The 14,770-nt window shown below is 42.2% G+C and overlaps 1 protein-coding gene across 1 annotated transcript in view; it reads left to right on the top strand.

Annotated features, from left to right (window-relative positions):
- Positions 1-14,770, top strand: part of LOC126337104 (protein unc-93 homolog A-like) — a 297,653-nt gene that overhangs the window by 130,511 nt on the left and 152,372 nt on the right. The window contains exon 2 of the mRNA XM_050001439.1: positions 7,099-7,385. Within this exon, the coding sequence (XP_049857396.1) occupies positions 7,099-7,385 (287 nt within the window). The remainder of the gene's footprint in view (positions 1-7,098; positions 7,386-14,770) is intronic.

Below are 14,770 nucleotides of genomic sequence, written 5' to 3'. Positions count from 1 at the left end.
AGAGAGTGCCACGAATGCTGCAACACGAGAAAACTGTCTTTACTGCTACCACTAAAAAGTTGATAGGTCTACCTACCGTGTGGCGACCTACCGTAAACACAACGCACTTCCTGCAGCAATGGGCAGTAATACTCCATCCAACACTTCTCCAACAGCATTCCACGTAAAAGACAACTTCACGTCTGTTTCCATGCTTTGTCTGGAAGCGGCGTAATGCGCAGAACAATCCTGCGAAAACGAGCAACTAATATTTAAGTGGAATTTTATAACGTCCTTTTCTGTAGTAAGAAGGGAACACTATGAGATCACTCTGTTGTCCGTCTGTCCGTGTCTCTCCGTCCAACTGTCGGTATGAAGTTGGAATTTGTCACATATTAAGGGCTACAGTCTCTTTGCGGTGTAAAAAAGTGAATCTTGTAAGTCAATGCAATCAAAAGATACGGCCATTTGTGTCAAATATTTTGATACTCGCAAACCCACTCGTTACAACCTATGGGGTACTTGCTCTTAAATTAAATTTGTCTAGAACAAACATTTCACAGTGGAAGTAAAGAAAAAAATGAGAAAATTGTGAATCTGTAATCACACAGATCAAAAATACTTTTGCATCACCTTGGTTCCCGGATGTTCCGGGCCCTTTTTGTTGCTCATGAAAACCACACATTGCATGTTGTACAACCCATACAGTGAGACCTTCAGAGGTGCTGGTCCAGATTGCTGTACCTCTAATACCCAGCAGCACGTCCTCTTGCGCTAATGCATGCCTGTATTCGTCGTGGCATACTATCCACAAGTTCATCAAGGCACTGTTGGTCCAGATTGTTACACTCCTCAACGGCGTAGATCCCTCAGAGCGGTTGGTGAGTCACGTCGTTCACAAACAGCCCTTTCCAGTCCATCCCAGGCATGTTCAATAGGGTTCATGTCTGGAGAACATGCTAGCCACTCTAGTCGAGCGATGTCGTTATCCTGAAGGAATTCATTCACAAGATGTGCACGATGGGGTTGCGAATTGTCGTCCATGAAAACGAATGCCTCGCTAATATGCTACCGACATGGTTGCACTATCGGTCGGAGTATGGCATTCACGTATCGTACAGCCGTTACGGAGCCTTCCATGACCACCAGCGACGTACGTCGGCCCCACACAATGCCGCCCTTAAACAGCAGGGAACCTCCACCTTTTTGCACTCGCTGGACAGTGTGTCTAAGGCGTTCGGCCTCGCCGAGTTGCCTCCAAACACGCCTCCGACGATTGTCTGGTTGAAGGCATTTGCGACGCTCATCGGTGAAGAGAACGTGATGCCAATCCTGAGCGAAGTCGCTCATCATGCAGCCTGTTGCGCACAGTTTGAGTCTAACACGACGTCCTGTGGCTGCACACAAAGCATTATTCGACATGGTGGCATTGTTGTCAGGGTTCCTCCGAGACATAATCCATATGTAGCGCTCATCCACTGCAGTAGTAGCCTTTGGGCGGCCTGAGCGAGGCATGTCATCGACAGTTCCTGTCTCTCTGTAACTCCTCCATGTCCGAACAAACATCGCTTTGGTTCACTGAGATGCCTGAACACATCTCTTGTGAGAGCCCTTCCTAGCATAAAGCGAACAGCGGCACGGTTGAACTACAGACAACATGAGTGGTGTACCTCCTCCCTGGTGGAATGACTGGAACCAATCGGCTGTCGGACCCCCCTCCGTCTAATAGGCGCTGCTCATGCATGGTTCTTTACATCTTAGTGACATATCTGAACAGTCAAAGGCACTGTCTCTGTGATACAATACCCACAGTCAACGTCTATCTTCAGGAATTCTGGAAAACTGGGAGATAAAAATCTTTTTTTTATGCGTGTATATCATTTGTTAGCCGACTTACAGACCTGAAATTAATACATTCTCGAAAATCTTGGTATCTTTCGGACGGATATCTTGCCATCATCAATGTCGATAACAGAAAAAAGTCCTAGACATCCTCGATTCCCGGAATGGATGAACTGTCTAGACACATAATTAAATATGTACAGTTCGCATGATTTACTCGGACCCGGCCATTTTTTTTATTAATGTTGTCTACTCTAGAAGTAATTTCAGTTTGTGAGATTTCAATATGATTACAGAGATTGTCTTCTCTTATAATTTTATGGCCCCTATGAGTGAGAAACGTCCAATAACAACGTAACTAATGTTGCGTGTTTTCATGCCAACTGTTCTATTTCTTCCACCGTGTCAACGATAACATCGTTATAGCTACTTAAGATATGTAACCGGATGAGCTTCAATTAGATGGTCAGAAAAACAATTCTTCATGTGTCTCCAAGAGATGTCAGTCAGCACAATATTCAACAACGCGACATTGATTTGCGTGCACCAGAATTGCCTTAAAAAGTTTCAGCATTGTTTTAAGGGAATCAGTGATTTGTTTTTGTCCAAATTTCTCCATCTTTTTTTTTTTGAGTCATCAGCTTTCTGACTGGATTGATGTGACCCGCCACGAATTCCTCTCCTGTGCCAACCTCTCCGTTGTGCATAAAAAATTGAAATTTACGGTATCCGTATTTAAAAACGAATGAAGCACGAAACGATTTTGACATAAAATTCGTTAGTCTGGAGGCATAATTTACATGCATCACGAAATTTGAAAACTGACTGCAGTTTGTTAATAATGACCCAAAGAGAAGTCATAAAGTAGAAACAGTTACAAATGTTATTTACTGTGTGTGGCCTGATGAAAAAATAATTCTGATTGACGTGACGACGGTAGGAAGCAAGTATGCACTGAGCCCAAATACTACGACCAACTGATTAATAGCGTGTTGGTCCACCTTCGGAACGTAATACAGCAGAGCTTCAAAAAATAGGGTTCGAAAACACCAGATAACCCATTAGAACTAGCGCAGAGCTGACAGCCAACAGCGTCCGAGATATGTTCCGATGGGTTCAGATCAGGCGAATTTGGTGGCCTAGACATGAACGTGAGTTCGTCAACACGCTGTTCGAATCACTGTCACAAGATTCTGGCCATGTGATACAGACACTTATCCTGGTGGAAGATGCCATCGCCATTGGGAAAGACATCTAGTACAAAGGGATCCAGGAGGTCCTAAATAACGTTCGCTTAGTTCGTAGCGGTCATAGAGCCTTCGATTTCTGCCACAAGACCCAAGGAATGCCACCCAGCCTTCCTCGGTGCTGTGGATCATTTTCCGAGTGAACGTTCGCCTTCAGGAGTGTGGATATGTAGACGATCATAGGCGTGGTGTATCAAAAAGCGTGATAAATCCGAACAGGCAACAAATTTTCATTGATCTATGGTGAATTCCCAATGAACGCATGCCCAATGTAGTCATCAAAAATGGTTCAAATGGCTCTGAGCACTATGGGACTTAACATCTATGGTCATCAGTCTCCTAGAACTTAGAACTAGTTAAACCTAACTAACCTAAGAACTTCACACAACACCCACTCATCACGAGGCAGAGAAAATCCCTGACCCCACCGGGAATCGAACCCGGGAACCCAGTCGCGGGAAGCGAGAACGCTACCGCACGACCACGAGTTGCGGACAATGTAGTCATTTCGACGATGTCACTGAGATATGGAAACACAAAGTAGTCGTGCGCTGCACAGCCCTATGTTCAACAATGTGGCCGCGCGGGGTGGCTGTGCGGTCTAGGGGGTGTTGTCACAGTTCGCGCGGAGGTTCGAGCCCTCCCTTGGGCATGTGTGTGTGTGTTGTCTTTAGCCTAAGTTAGTTTAATTAGTGTGTAAGCCTAGGGACCGATGAACTCAGCAGTTTGGTCCCATAGTCCTTACCACCAATTTCCAATTTTCAACAATGTGTGTTGAACACTGTTCTGCAAAACACTGGTGAAAGTTAGCAACAAGCATTTATACAGGTTTCCAAAGCAACCTCAAGAGTCGCTTCTGAACTAGAAAAGTGTTTGTAAACTGTCACCTGATGTGAACTGTGCTACTCCTTTTGTTTGTGAAGGTCATTTTTTGAAACAAGATTTTATGAATAAAACTTGGAATAAGCTAAACAGGGTTGTGTTCTCAAAACATGTGGCAGGTGTTCCTTGTGAAACTGCTAATATCAGTAGTGAACCAGGTGACACTGTTGTTGATAGTGAGTTATGCCCAGCACTACTAGTGGTGCTGTGGAAAGTGCTCGTTATACAGATGCTAGTATCAGGACTGGTGTTAATGAACTTCAGATTTTTACTGTCTGCTTGAGAAATAAAAATTTCACTGTTTTTATCCACCTTTCCTATTTTTGGTACTTAATACTGATGTTTTCTTTTTTTGTATTGAAGCTTTTACAATCGTAAGAGATAAGAACATATTTTTAAGAAATTAGTGGTCCGTAGTGCAAGTTTCCCGGACAAGTACTCTGAAATTACAGTCATGAGACCTAATTGTAAAATTTAGATTTCTTCATTAATTAACACTGTGGTAAATATTTTTTAATTGAACCTCTTTAACTGCCGAGTATTCTCTTAATAATAGATTTTTTCCTCCATTGACCCCACAGCTTGTAAGATGTCAAAGCACGACATTATTCCAGAATATTTGTAGTCCAATTTAGCTGCTACAATTTTTATTTAGTTTGTGACAATTGTTTAGACTACAAGCTTGTTTCGTCTTACTGTCAATTTCTAATGTTGTATCTAGTTCTTATGACGCACAAAACGTCCTGGAGCTTTTATAGGTTAATAGAAATCAATACAAGTGTGTCAGTTTGCAAATATATTTTTGACGTTTGCGTCTGGCAATTGCTGCTGAAGAGAACATCATAGGAGCAGCGACTGTCAGACGCAAACGTCAAAAATAGACTTGTAAGCTTACACATTTATATTGATTTCCATCAACATGTAAAGGCTCCAGAATGTTTTGTGCGTCATAAGAACTAAACGCAACACTTGAAACAAACAGTAAGTCGAAACAAGCTTGTAGTGTAAATGACTGAAGCTAAATTAAATTGTAGCAGCTAAATTGGACTACAAATATTCCTGAATGATAGGTTTGTCACTGTTGTATTGCAATGTGCTATAGCTGCGACTAATTAATTTTATTATGATGCTAGCTAAAATAATTACATAACACGCCCAGGAAAGTCAGATACGAAAATTGAAAAAAAAAAAAAACCCTACGCGTACATAAACTAGGAGGGATGCAACCCGCAATGTTAATTTTTTATTAGTTAATCTCCATACCACTAGAGGCGCTGATATCAGTCTGTGTTGCCCTGTTTTAACACAAGAGTTGCCTGTTGTAACTGCGACCGTAACGGTCGCGGGGTTGAAGTGATGGAAAGCACGGCGGGACCCACGGAGCGGCCCGCGAACAACAACACAACGGGAGAGGACGGACACGACCAACGAAGGACAGAACCAACAACAACAACAAGATCGAAACAACAGAGTCACAAGGAAACCTAACAACCACGTCCACTCTTACACAGAACAAGAAAGTAAGTAAGCTGCCTAATGCGAGGCGATGTGTCCAGAGACGTATGCAAGATTGGACTCTCTGGCTGAGTTTTTTTTTCTTTCTTTATTGATTTTCAGTTCGCCCCGAAGGGGCTACTCTACAGCCTACATATTTAAAAAAAAACAGAAGAAGAAAAGAAACAAGAAAAATAGGCGATAAAACGGTGGCGGAAAGTGTAAAATGGCGGAAAAAACGGAACGTTAAAACAGAAAGGAAAAGGGGTTGGCAATGTTAATAAAAGACACAGAAACCAGACAAGTAACGTAGTACACACACAATTAAAAAAACATGGCAACAGTCTGGTTTCTGTTCGCAAGAGATAAAAAGCACACCCAGCGACACTATGATGGCAGTTCGCAACACTTAAACAAAAAAAAAAAAAAACACACAGAACACTCACTGTAAAACACTGCGCGATAATGGCGGCACAAAGATGACACTCCTGAGCCAAAGGCAGATGGGGGAGGAGGGACCTGGAGAAGGGGGAAGAACAAGGAGGAAGGAAGGAAAAAACGAAAAGGGAGGGTGGGGAACCAAGGAGGGAGAGGACTCATAAAGCGGGAGAGGGGCAGGGCAGATGTGAGAGGGAATGAGAAAAGGCAGACAAGGGAAATGCAAAAGGACCTGGCAGAGAGAAGTGGGCAGAGAGAGGGGAGGTGGGGAAAAAAGAGGATGGGAGGGGGGAGAGGGAGCCCGGGAAAAGGACAAAGGAGGGGGAGTGAGGATCAGAGTTGATAGGAGGGATAAATGGAGGGAGAGAGGGCATCATCCGGGAGGGGGAGTTGATGGAAGACATCTCGGGAAAGGAGAGGAAGGGTGTAGGGATGGAGGGTAGGGGGGACACAACAGTGAAGGCGTGGCAGGGGGCGGGGATGGGAGAGGAGAGGAGCAACCAGGGGATGAGGGGGATCAAGGCGGCGGGAGGTGTAGAGGATGCGGATATGTTCGAGGAATAGGAGCAGATGGAGGAAACGAATGAGATCATATAGGCTCTGCGTGGGGTATCTGGCTGAGTGAGAGGCAGTCACTTAAGTACTCTATCGGGGGCGACGCTATTGGCCGCTGGGACCACGTGTTCCACTGTGGGGCCCTCACACTAAATGCAGGCCAGGAGGCGCGCCCGGCCACAGGCTACGGCGCGATGGTGCAGAGACCTCTAGGGGTCTCTGACGTCCGTGACGTCTGGCGGGGATTCAAATTCCGCGAAGCGCGGCACCAGGTTGCGCTTCTCTTTTGTTGTTGTTCTGTGGTCACACGACGTTCTGCAACCTTTGAATTTTGCACCCATAGTGCACATTCAAAGCATTCATGAGTCCATCACCAAACATTTCATTCAACTGGCGATTATTTCAATTGGTGTCACACCACACAAATAGAGAAAAGGAATGGTTACACTCTGTTCTTTTAATGAAAACACTGCCTTTTGAAATATTATCAAAAACAGTCCTCACTCTCTCCGATGCCGCAGTGCGGCGCACAGAGCGCCGACAATGCTGCCGTCTGTCACGCATTCACAACGAGTTGACGTGTGTTTTAAAAGAAACCGCAAGTTTCTCCCTGCTTCCAGTCCTCTAATATAAAGTGAGCAGCGCCGTCCCTTGTCGGCAGGCGGCTGGGCTGCAAGTGGACGCTGGTGGGGAGCATGGCGGTGTACACGCCGTACCTGGCGGCGCAGTTCTGGGCGACGCGCGGCTCGCTGCTGCCGGCGGCAGCGCTGGTGGGGCTGGGCGGCGGCCCGCTCTGGTGCGCCAAGTGCTCCTACCTCACCGCCGCCGCCCGCCGCTTCGCCAGCCTCGCCGGGCAGCGCGACGACGACGTCCAGGTGCGCTTCTTCGGCGTCTTCTTCACCATCTTCCCCGTCGCCAACGTCCTGGGCAACGCCATCTCCTCCCTCGGTAAGTCTTTTTTTTATTTTTGGTCAAATATTTGAGTGGATCGGAAACGAGACTCCATAATGAATTCGTGAGTTCGAAAATAGGTCATGTCCACGTTTTTTTTGTTTTTTTTTTTTTTCAAATGACGTTTAGCAGAGATACGCGAACTTAACACATGGTCCAGCCACACTAATGTGGTCACCACCTATGTCGAGAGTTCAAAATGGTTCAAATGGCTCTGAGCACTATGGGACCTAACATCTGAAGTCATCAGTCCCCAAGAACTTAGAACTACTTAAACCTAACTAACCTAAGGACCTCACACACATCCATGCCCAAGGCAGGATTCGAACCTGCGACCGTAGTCGTCGCGCCGTACCAGACTGAAGCACCTATAACCGTTCGCCCACCCCAGCCGTCTATGTCGAGAGTCAAAGTGCAATAACAATCGACATACGGCAGGTGGCAGCACTTGTAGTGCAGGGTATATAAAGCGTATCGGGGGGGATGCTGAAAGCAGGGCAGTCGTTCTCGTAATACCGAAACGGAGTAACTTACCTGACTTCCAAAAGGACACGGTCATTGGCTTTCGGGCCAAGGTGGGAGCATTTCCAAAATGGCTAAGTTTGGACACTGTTTGCTTGCCAGTGCGGTCATTGTACGAGGTTCGACAATAAAGTAATGAGATTGATTTTCTTTGCAAGATGTGGCGACCCTGCAGGCTTGCATAAGCACAATAGCTTTGACCTCAGTCTATAAGCTGCTTCTGGTCCAAGCGCCATATCGATGCAACAGGTCAGTCATGAGTTGTGCTGTGATAAGTTAACACATGTTTGTGTCTCTCGTCATGGAAATGGAACTGCATAATATTGCGAAACGTAATGCCATTTCTTTTTGCATTAAATTGTGTGAAAACGCGACGACAACCTCGTATACTTTGCATGGGAATATGGCGCTATCCGAAACCAGCACAGAGGCAACTGTGGTGTACCAAAGGCAATAAGTGACAGGGGTGAACGATGGCTGCAGAGATATGTACAAACGAATACATAGACAGCTTTTCAGTAAGTGGCAGCCCAGATGGATCAAGGGGCTACCAACAGTTTCTCCTCAACTACTGTTCAGCGAACATTACTGTGTATGGGCCTCCACAGATAACACCTGGTTCATGCTTCCATGCTGACTGCTGTTCATCAACGACAGAAGCTAGTACTTGCATGCCAGTACCACAGCTGGACGTCCGTGAATTCTGAAAGGTGACCTTTCCAAATCAATCACATTTTATGCTCATTTAGACAGATGGCCATAGGCATGTACAATGACAAACGTCTGAAAGTAAATGCCTGCAGCAGTTGTCAGAAGGGTCCAAACTCGAGGAGGGCGGATTATGGTTTGGAAAATATTTTTGTGGCATTGCTTGGGTGATTTTTCATTCTGAAAGACACAATGGCCACGCGGGATTAGCCGGGTCTAAGGCGCTGCAGTTGTGGACCGTGCGGCTTGTCCCGGTGGAGGTTCGAGTCCTCCCTCAGGTATGAGTGTGTGTGTTTGTCCTTAGGATAATTTAGGTTAAGTAGTGTGTAAGCTTAGGGACTGCTGACCTTAGCAGTTAAGTCACATAAGATTTCACACACATTTGAACATAAGGCACCATGAATCAACACAACTATGCATCTACCTCTGGGGGACATCTCCACCCTTACATGCAGTTTGTTTTTCCTCAGCATGAGGGGATCTAACAGGAGGACAACAGTACATGTCACACAGTTCACAGTGTATGTACATGGTTTGAACAGGACCAGGATGAGTTTACTATATTACTCTGGCTACCAAATTCCCAGGATTTAAACCCAGTCTTGAATCTATGGGACCAACTCGATTGAGCTGTCCGTGCTATGGATCCTCAACTCAGAAATTTAGGCCATCTGTTCATGGCACTGGAATTGTCATGTCTCCACATTCTTGTTGGTACCTTCCTGAACCTCACTGACACTCTTCCCGAACGTCTTGCAGCAGTCCACAATGCAAAAAGTATTCTTTTGACAGGTGGTCTCATTACTATGAATGGATAGTGTACATGTACGCATCGTATAACAAGCAGTCATGTCCCATCAGCAGAAGTGTTCGTCAGAGGGGTGTTGAGTTAAAGAAGAGTGTCTGGAGATGACTCTAGAGAAGTATGAAACTTCAGAACTCAAGAACACTGATGCAACACTTGGTTTTAATGGATATCACAATCTTTTGGTAATGATAATAACTCTTTAATACAACTAGATATCTACTTGAAAAAATCAGGGAAAAATGCCGTTAGGTTAGGGACACGCAAGTGACCTTCATGGGGTTTCTATTGTCATTTTACGGTCGACCATGCATCATACATAAAAACTGAATGCAAATTTGTCCATATTAATTACTGCAATTTCGGAATTAATTTTTAACTTCGAGTGCTTCATTTTCTTGAGCGTGACTTATTCGAAATATTTATCGCCGGCCCTTGACGGTGTGACATCACAGTACCCCGTTAACTTACTCCAACACTTGGACTAACTTACATAGCCAGTTATAAAGGCAACCACAGTTTAAACTGGTTGTCAAAACACGGTGCAACGCTTCGTCATCCACATTAACAGTTATTGTCCAAGATGAAACAGGGAATAAGTAACCGAAATCACGCTAGTACTAATCGGATTTAGGTAAATTTAAGATAATGCCTACAATACCGAGGAAGAACTGTACAATATCCCGCTACAGGACTGATGGTGAACATGTTGAGCATGTCACATAGTACAAGTACATCTACATCAATAGTCCGCAAGCCACCTTCCAGTCTGTAGCGGAAGGTGTTCTTGTACCGCTCTTTGTTACCCCTTTCCCTACTCCATTCGCATGGGAAGAATGATTCTTGGTAACCCTTATCTGTTATAATTTTTCGAATTTTCTCGTTCTGATCGCTTCGCGAGATGTATATGGGAGGAAGTATTATGTTGTCCCACTCTTCTCCGGAATTTCTTTTAATTTCAATAGTAATCCACTCCTTGATGAACAACTCATCTGTTGTAACTTCTGCTCCAGCGCCGACTGAATGATCCTGTAGCGAACGCGCGGAAGTACTAGGAGGCGATATCAACATTATGACAAAAGGAATCATCCAAAAGAACAGAATCAACTTCGTATTTATTGTCAGAATTACTTGATAATACTGCCGCCTTATGCTTCTTTACAGAACTAATCATTTCACTGTCACCGCATTCGTCCTCAGAACATAAAAACACTCAGTCATACATTCGGACCTTAATTCTCACTAGGAACATCTGAATAATCATCGACAAAACCCTCCGAAAGTATTTCATATTCGTTCATTTCCTTCCTTCCTCCAAAAGCAGGAGAAACTTCAACACGAACAATTATTTAAGTAAAAATCTTTCAAATATAACATTTGTAAAACGGACTTAGGAGAATAAAATAATTTCTCCTAGCCCGGTACAGATTTCTAACCCTGAAAATTTGCACTTGTGAATTTTTAATACCTATGACAAGATATAAAACGAAAAATGTGGATGGCACACAATAGACAATATTAAGGAGATGAACTGTTCTTCCATCAGTAATGTATTTCATGCCTCTTTCGTTTTAAATCTTATAAGTATTGTCACAGCTATTAAAAAAGCAAAATTTTTCAGGACTATCTGTACAGGATTAGGAATGTGTCTGGGGCTGGGAAAAATCATATTATACCCTTTAGACCATTTTAAAAATGTGTCACATTAAAAAGTTTTTATTTAAATAATTATTTTCTCTTTATTAGTGAAACGTCCCCTTAGAAAAATTATACAAGACTGTGCTTAAACTGACACACAATAGTTTTTAGCGCAACGCAATCTGACTTTCAATAATCCCTACAAAAGAATGGCCCTGACTAACATTAACCTATACCTTTCACAGATCACTTACATCACAAAAAATCTTCGTTACTCGAACTACTGTAATACAGCGAGCACCACTACTGCCAGCTAAATAAAAGATTCTAACTACTGAAGGCACTAACTACTGATAGGCATAGTTAGCGAATGAAAGATTTTAATAGAGTACAAACAATGTATTTACCTTAATAGTCAGAATATATATCAGTTCATGACACCAATTCTTACAAATTTCAAAACTCCGCCATCTCTCTCCCCACGTCCACCACTGCTGGCGGCTCACCTCCAACTGCGCAACGCTACACGCTGTAAGCATCCAGCTGCCTCTGCTCAACACTACAATGGCAGACAACAATGCAAACTAAACACACACTGCGCACAGCACAGCCGGTGATTTTTCATACCGAGCGCTAAGCGGCGTTACCAATAACAAAACCTAAACAGCCTACTTACATAGCCCCCATGCTCCCCACAAAAAATTTTTACAAATTGTTTTGGGCAGTGGCCAATAATGATTTGATGAAATTTTTCATAATTACTATAACAAAGATATCAAATGCACACACTTATTGATACAATGTTGGTCAAAAGCTAAAATTTTCTCACAGTCCATATAGACAGTCCTGATCATTCATCAAAGTAAAATAGTAGTGTTTTTCTCAAAGACTGAGCAATAAAAGAAAATGCACACGGAAGTAGTGGATTTCCATGCAGTCTTGAAGAAGTAGTGTTGTCCTTCCAACGAAAGACAGTGCTGACTCTTGACATGCAGACAGATAATGGGCCACAACAGAGTCAGTCGACATTGAAGACTATCGGTAGGTAGGTCATCACAGAGCAGACCCACTGTAGTCCTGGTACAGATTACGGTATTGGTGGGCCACCAGAGGTGCAGACCCATTGCAGTCCATGTAGAAATAATGGTATTGGTGGGTCATCAAAGGTTTACCAGCAGCCATCTGTTTGACTGTGCAGGCGCACAATCACCATTGAAGAGTCTTGCGGATAATATAACAAGTCCATAACCACCACTTGTGCACTTAGAAATATTGTTTTTGGAATGTCCTTAGAACCAGCAATGCTGTTATCCAGTCCCTTACTGAGTTATTAACACATGTGCAAACACTATCAGTCCCTACTTCTCACATATTGTCCATATACTATGACCAACAGAAATGTGTGCAGTGAAATGTAATTTACAAGTTACTTAATTTGATGAACTGGTGTCAATTACAATTTTATAACATAAGAATACAATAACAAAGGTACAAAATACATCTTTAAAGAACATAAGACTACAGATATCATTTGCAGTAGTATAGGCTTTACAATAGAATCGAAATAGCAAATACATCAGTGTTACAAAAATTATGACATAAGTACATACATAAAAGATCAGAATAACTTTTGAAACATCAACGTCACACATGAGCATTAGAACAAAACAGAATAAATAATGTGTAAACATCTTTACAAAGTAAATAGCATGTTATTAATGCAAATTATATTTGAGGATAACAGTATTCCTCATCATAGTGAATGTAGCTTAGTATTAGAAAAATTCTGCAACATAAGTCTTATCAGATAAACATTTAAAGACAGGAAGAACATAAATACACAAGGGTACACAAACACATAGTGGGATAACACAAGGAAAGGGCAGGGTTTGTTTTACTGCAGTATTTTGCAAACAAAACTTTCTTTACTTCTCGGAGATCTCCCTTCGTTCTTCATTATTTCCAAAAAGTCCTATCTATACCTGCTTTCTGTACTTTTCTCATCCTCTTTCAAAAATAGTTTTTCTCCACTATACACTACTTTTTTTTGGCCAAATCATTTTCATATAGCTTCTCAATGCTTCTCTTCCAATTCATCATAATAGTTTCTTATATAGTCTACCCCCTCTTAAGCTAACTTAAAATCTACTGAGCTCAGATGCTAAACTAAGGGACGACGCAATGCAGCAGCACAAAACGATTAACACAAACAGCAATGAATAAAAAATGCAAGTAAGCATAGCAAGCAGCAATAAATGTAATAACTTATACCTAAACATGACAAACCCACAAGCAGAAAAAATAGTACACTAAAGACAACAATGCAGATAAGGGAAAGTTATAATCACATCTTAATGACTATGTAATTAAAGTGGTGCACCACAACTTATTCTATTAAATAAATTACCAAGTACTTGAAAAGAAAATTATGTATGCAGTTCCTGTTACTAGTCCCTTCTTATTGTTCTTTGCTTTCCAAGTGCTCCTTTTTTTTAAGAATGTGGATCATAAAATTATTATTTAACAGATCTGTTGACAGAAAGTTTTCACATTAGCAAATGCATTTACTTTTATTTTATAAAACCAATGCTGTAACACAGCTGGAAAACAGATATCAAATGAAACAAGTAACTATGAAAGGCAAAGCATAAAAATATCATTCAATAGTCATGTGACATTTCATAAGTTAGTACAAATTCTCTCAACTCTCGTAGAAAGACGCTTGTCATTGTCAGGTATGCATATGTAAGAAAATATCTTTCCAAGTAATGAGCGTGTCGTTTTTGCGATGCTTTCTACAAAGGAATTTCAATAGCGAGGGTAATGGCCTCTTTATTTTTTTCTCCACCTGTGCCTCTGAAAGGCACACACTAATGGCTTGTTTCCCGGTGGCTGTCGCCCAGCTGGGTGCCCACGACGCATTACGCTCAGGTGGTCTCTTAACTGTCTTACCGAAATATTTACGACACCAGTTTCCGCTACAGTGGCAGTCTCATATAAAAAATTTCACAGGTCAAGAACTTGCGTTACAAATCTGTAGAAACAAAATCCTGTAAATATAACAGTGTCCAAAAAATTTTCGGCTGCATTGTGGTACATTCACGCATTTACATACATTTCATCTCTTAAAGTACGATTCTTGGTTTCCAACCACCTTTTTCACAAACCAGAGTCCCTAACCACTACTCATTATTCCTTACCTTATTACACATATACATATTCGTCCACACTTCTTCAATATTTCATCATAACAAATAAGTAGCATAATCAAATTCCTCATATAGCATCAGCTTATTGATCATAAACATGCCACAACAGCATAAGACACATCGTCATCGTAATAATAACATCATAACACCTCAGTCAAATTCTCAAAATCGTCGTAGCTTCCTCCAATAATTTCAAAACCTAAAAAATTCCCTGCTCATGTCAAAAGTGTCATCTACCTCAAACGTACTTTAAAAATCATGATCCCATACCAAATATGTCATTCAAAGCTCTCATAGTATCACAATGGTTCCGAAAAAAATGTGAACAGTTCATAAAGTACAGACAAAATACAATTTCGTAAGTGTGAAGTTATCCAACAGTGTAATTACGTAAACATGTGTCACTGATGTAGTAAAATGAATGTTTGTCTCTCCCAGTTAAATGATCAGATAGCTGTGTAATTAATGTGTTAGAGAAATACGGTACCGATGTGTAAAGT

Source organism: Schistocerca gregaria, chromosome 1 (genome assembly GCF_023897955.1).
Source record: "Schistocerca gregaria isolate iqSchGreg1 chromosome 1, iqSchGreg1.2, whole genome shotgun sequence".
NCBI lineage: Eukaryota > Metazoa > Arthropoda > Insecta > Orthoptera > Acrididae > Schistocerca > Schistocerca gregaria.
Note: the sequence above shows the minus strand (reverse complement) of the source record. Positions and strands in the feature narration are given on the sequence as shown.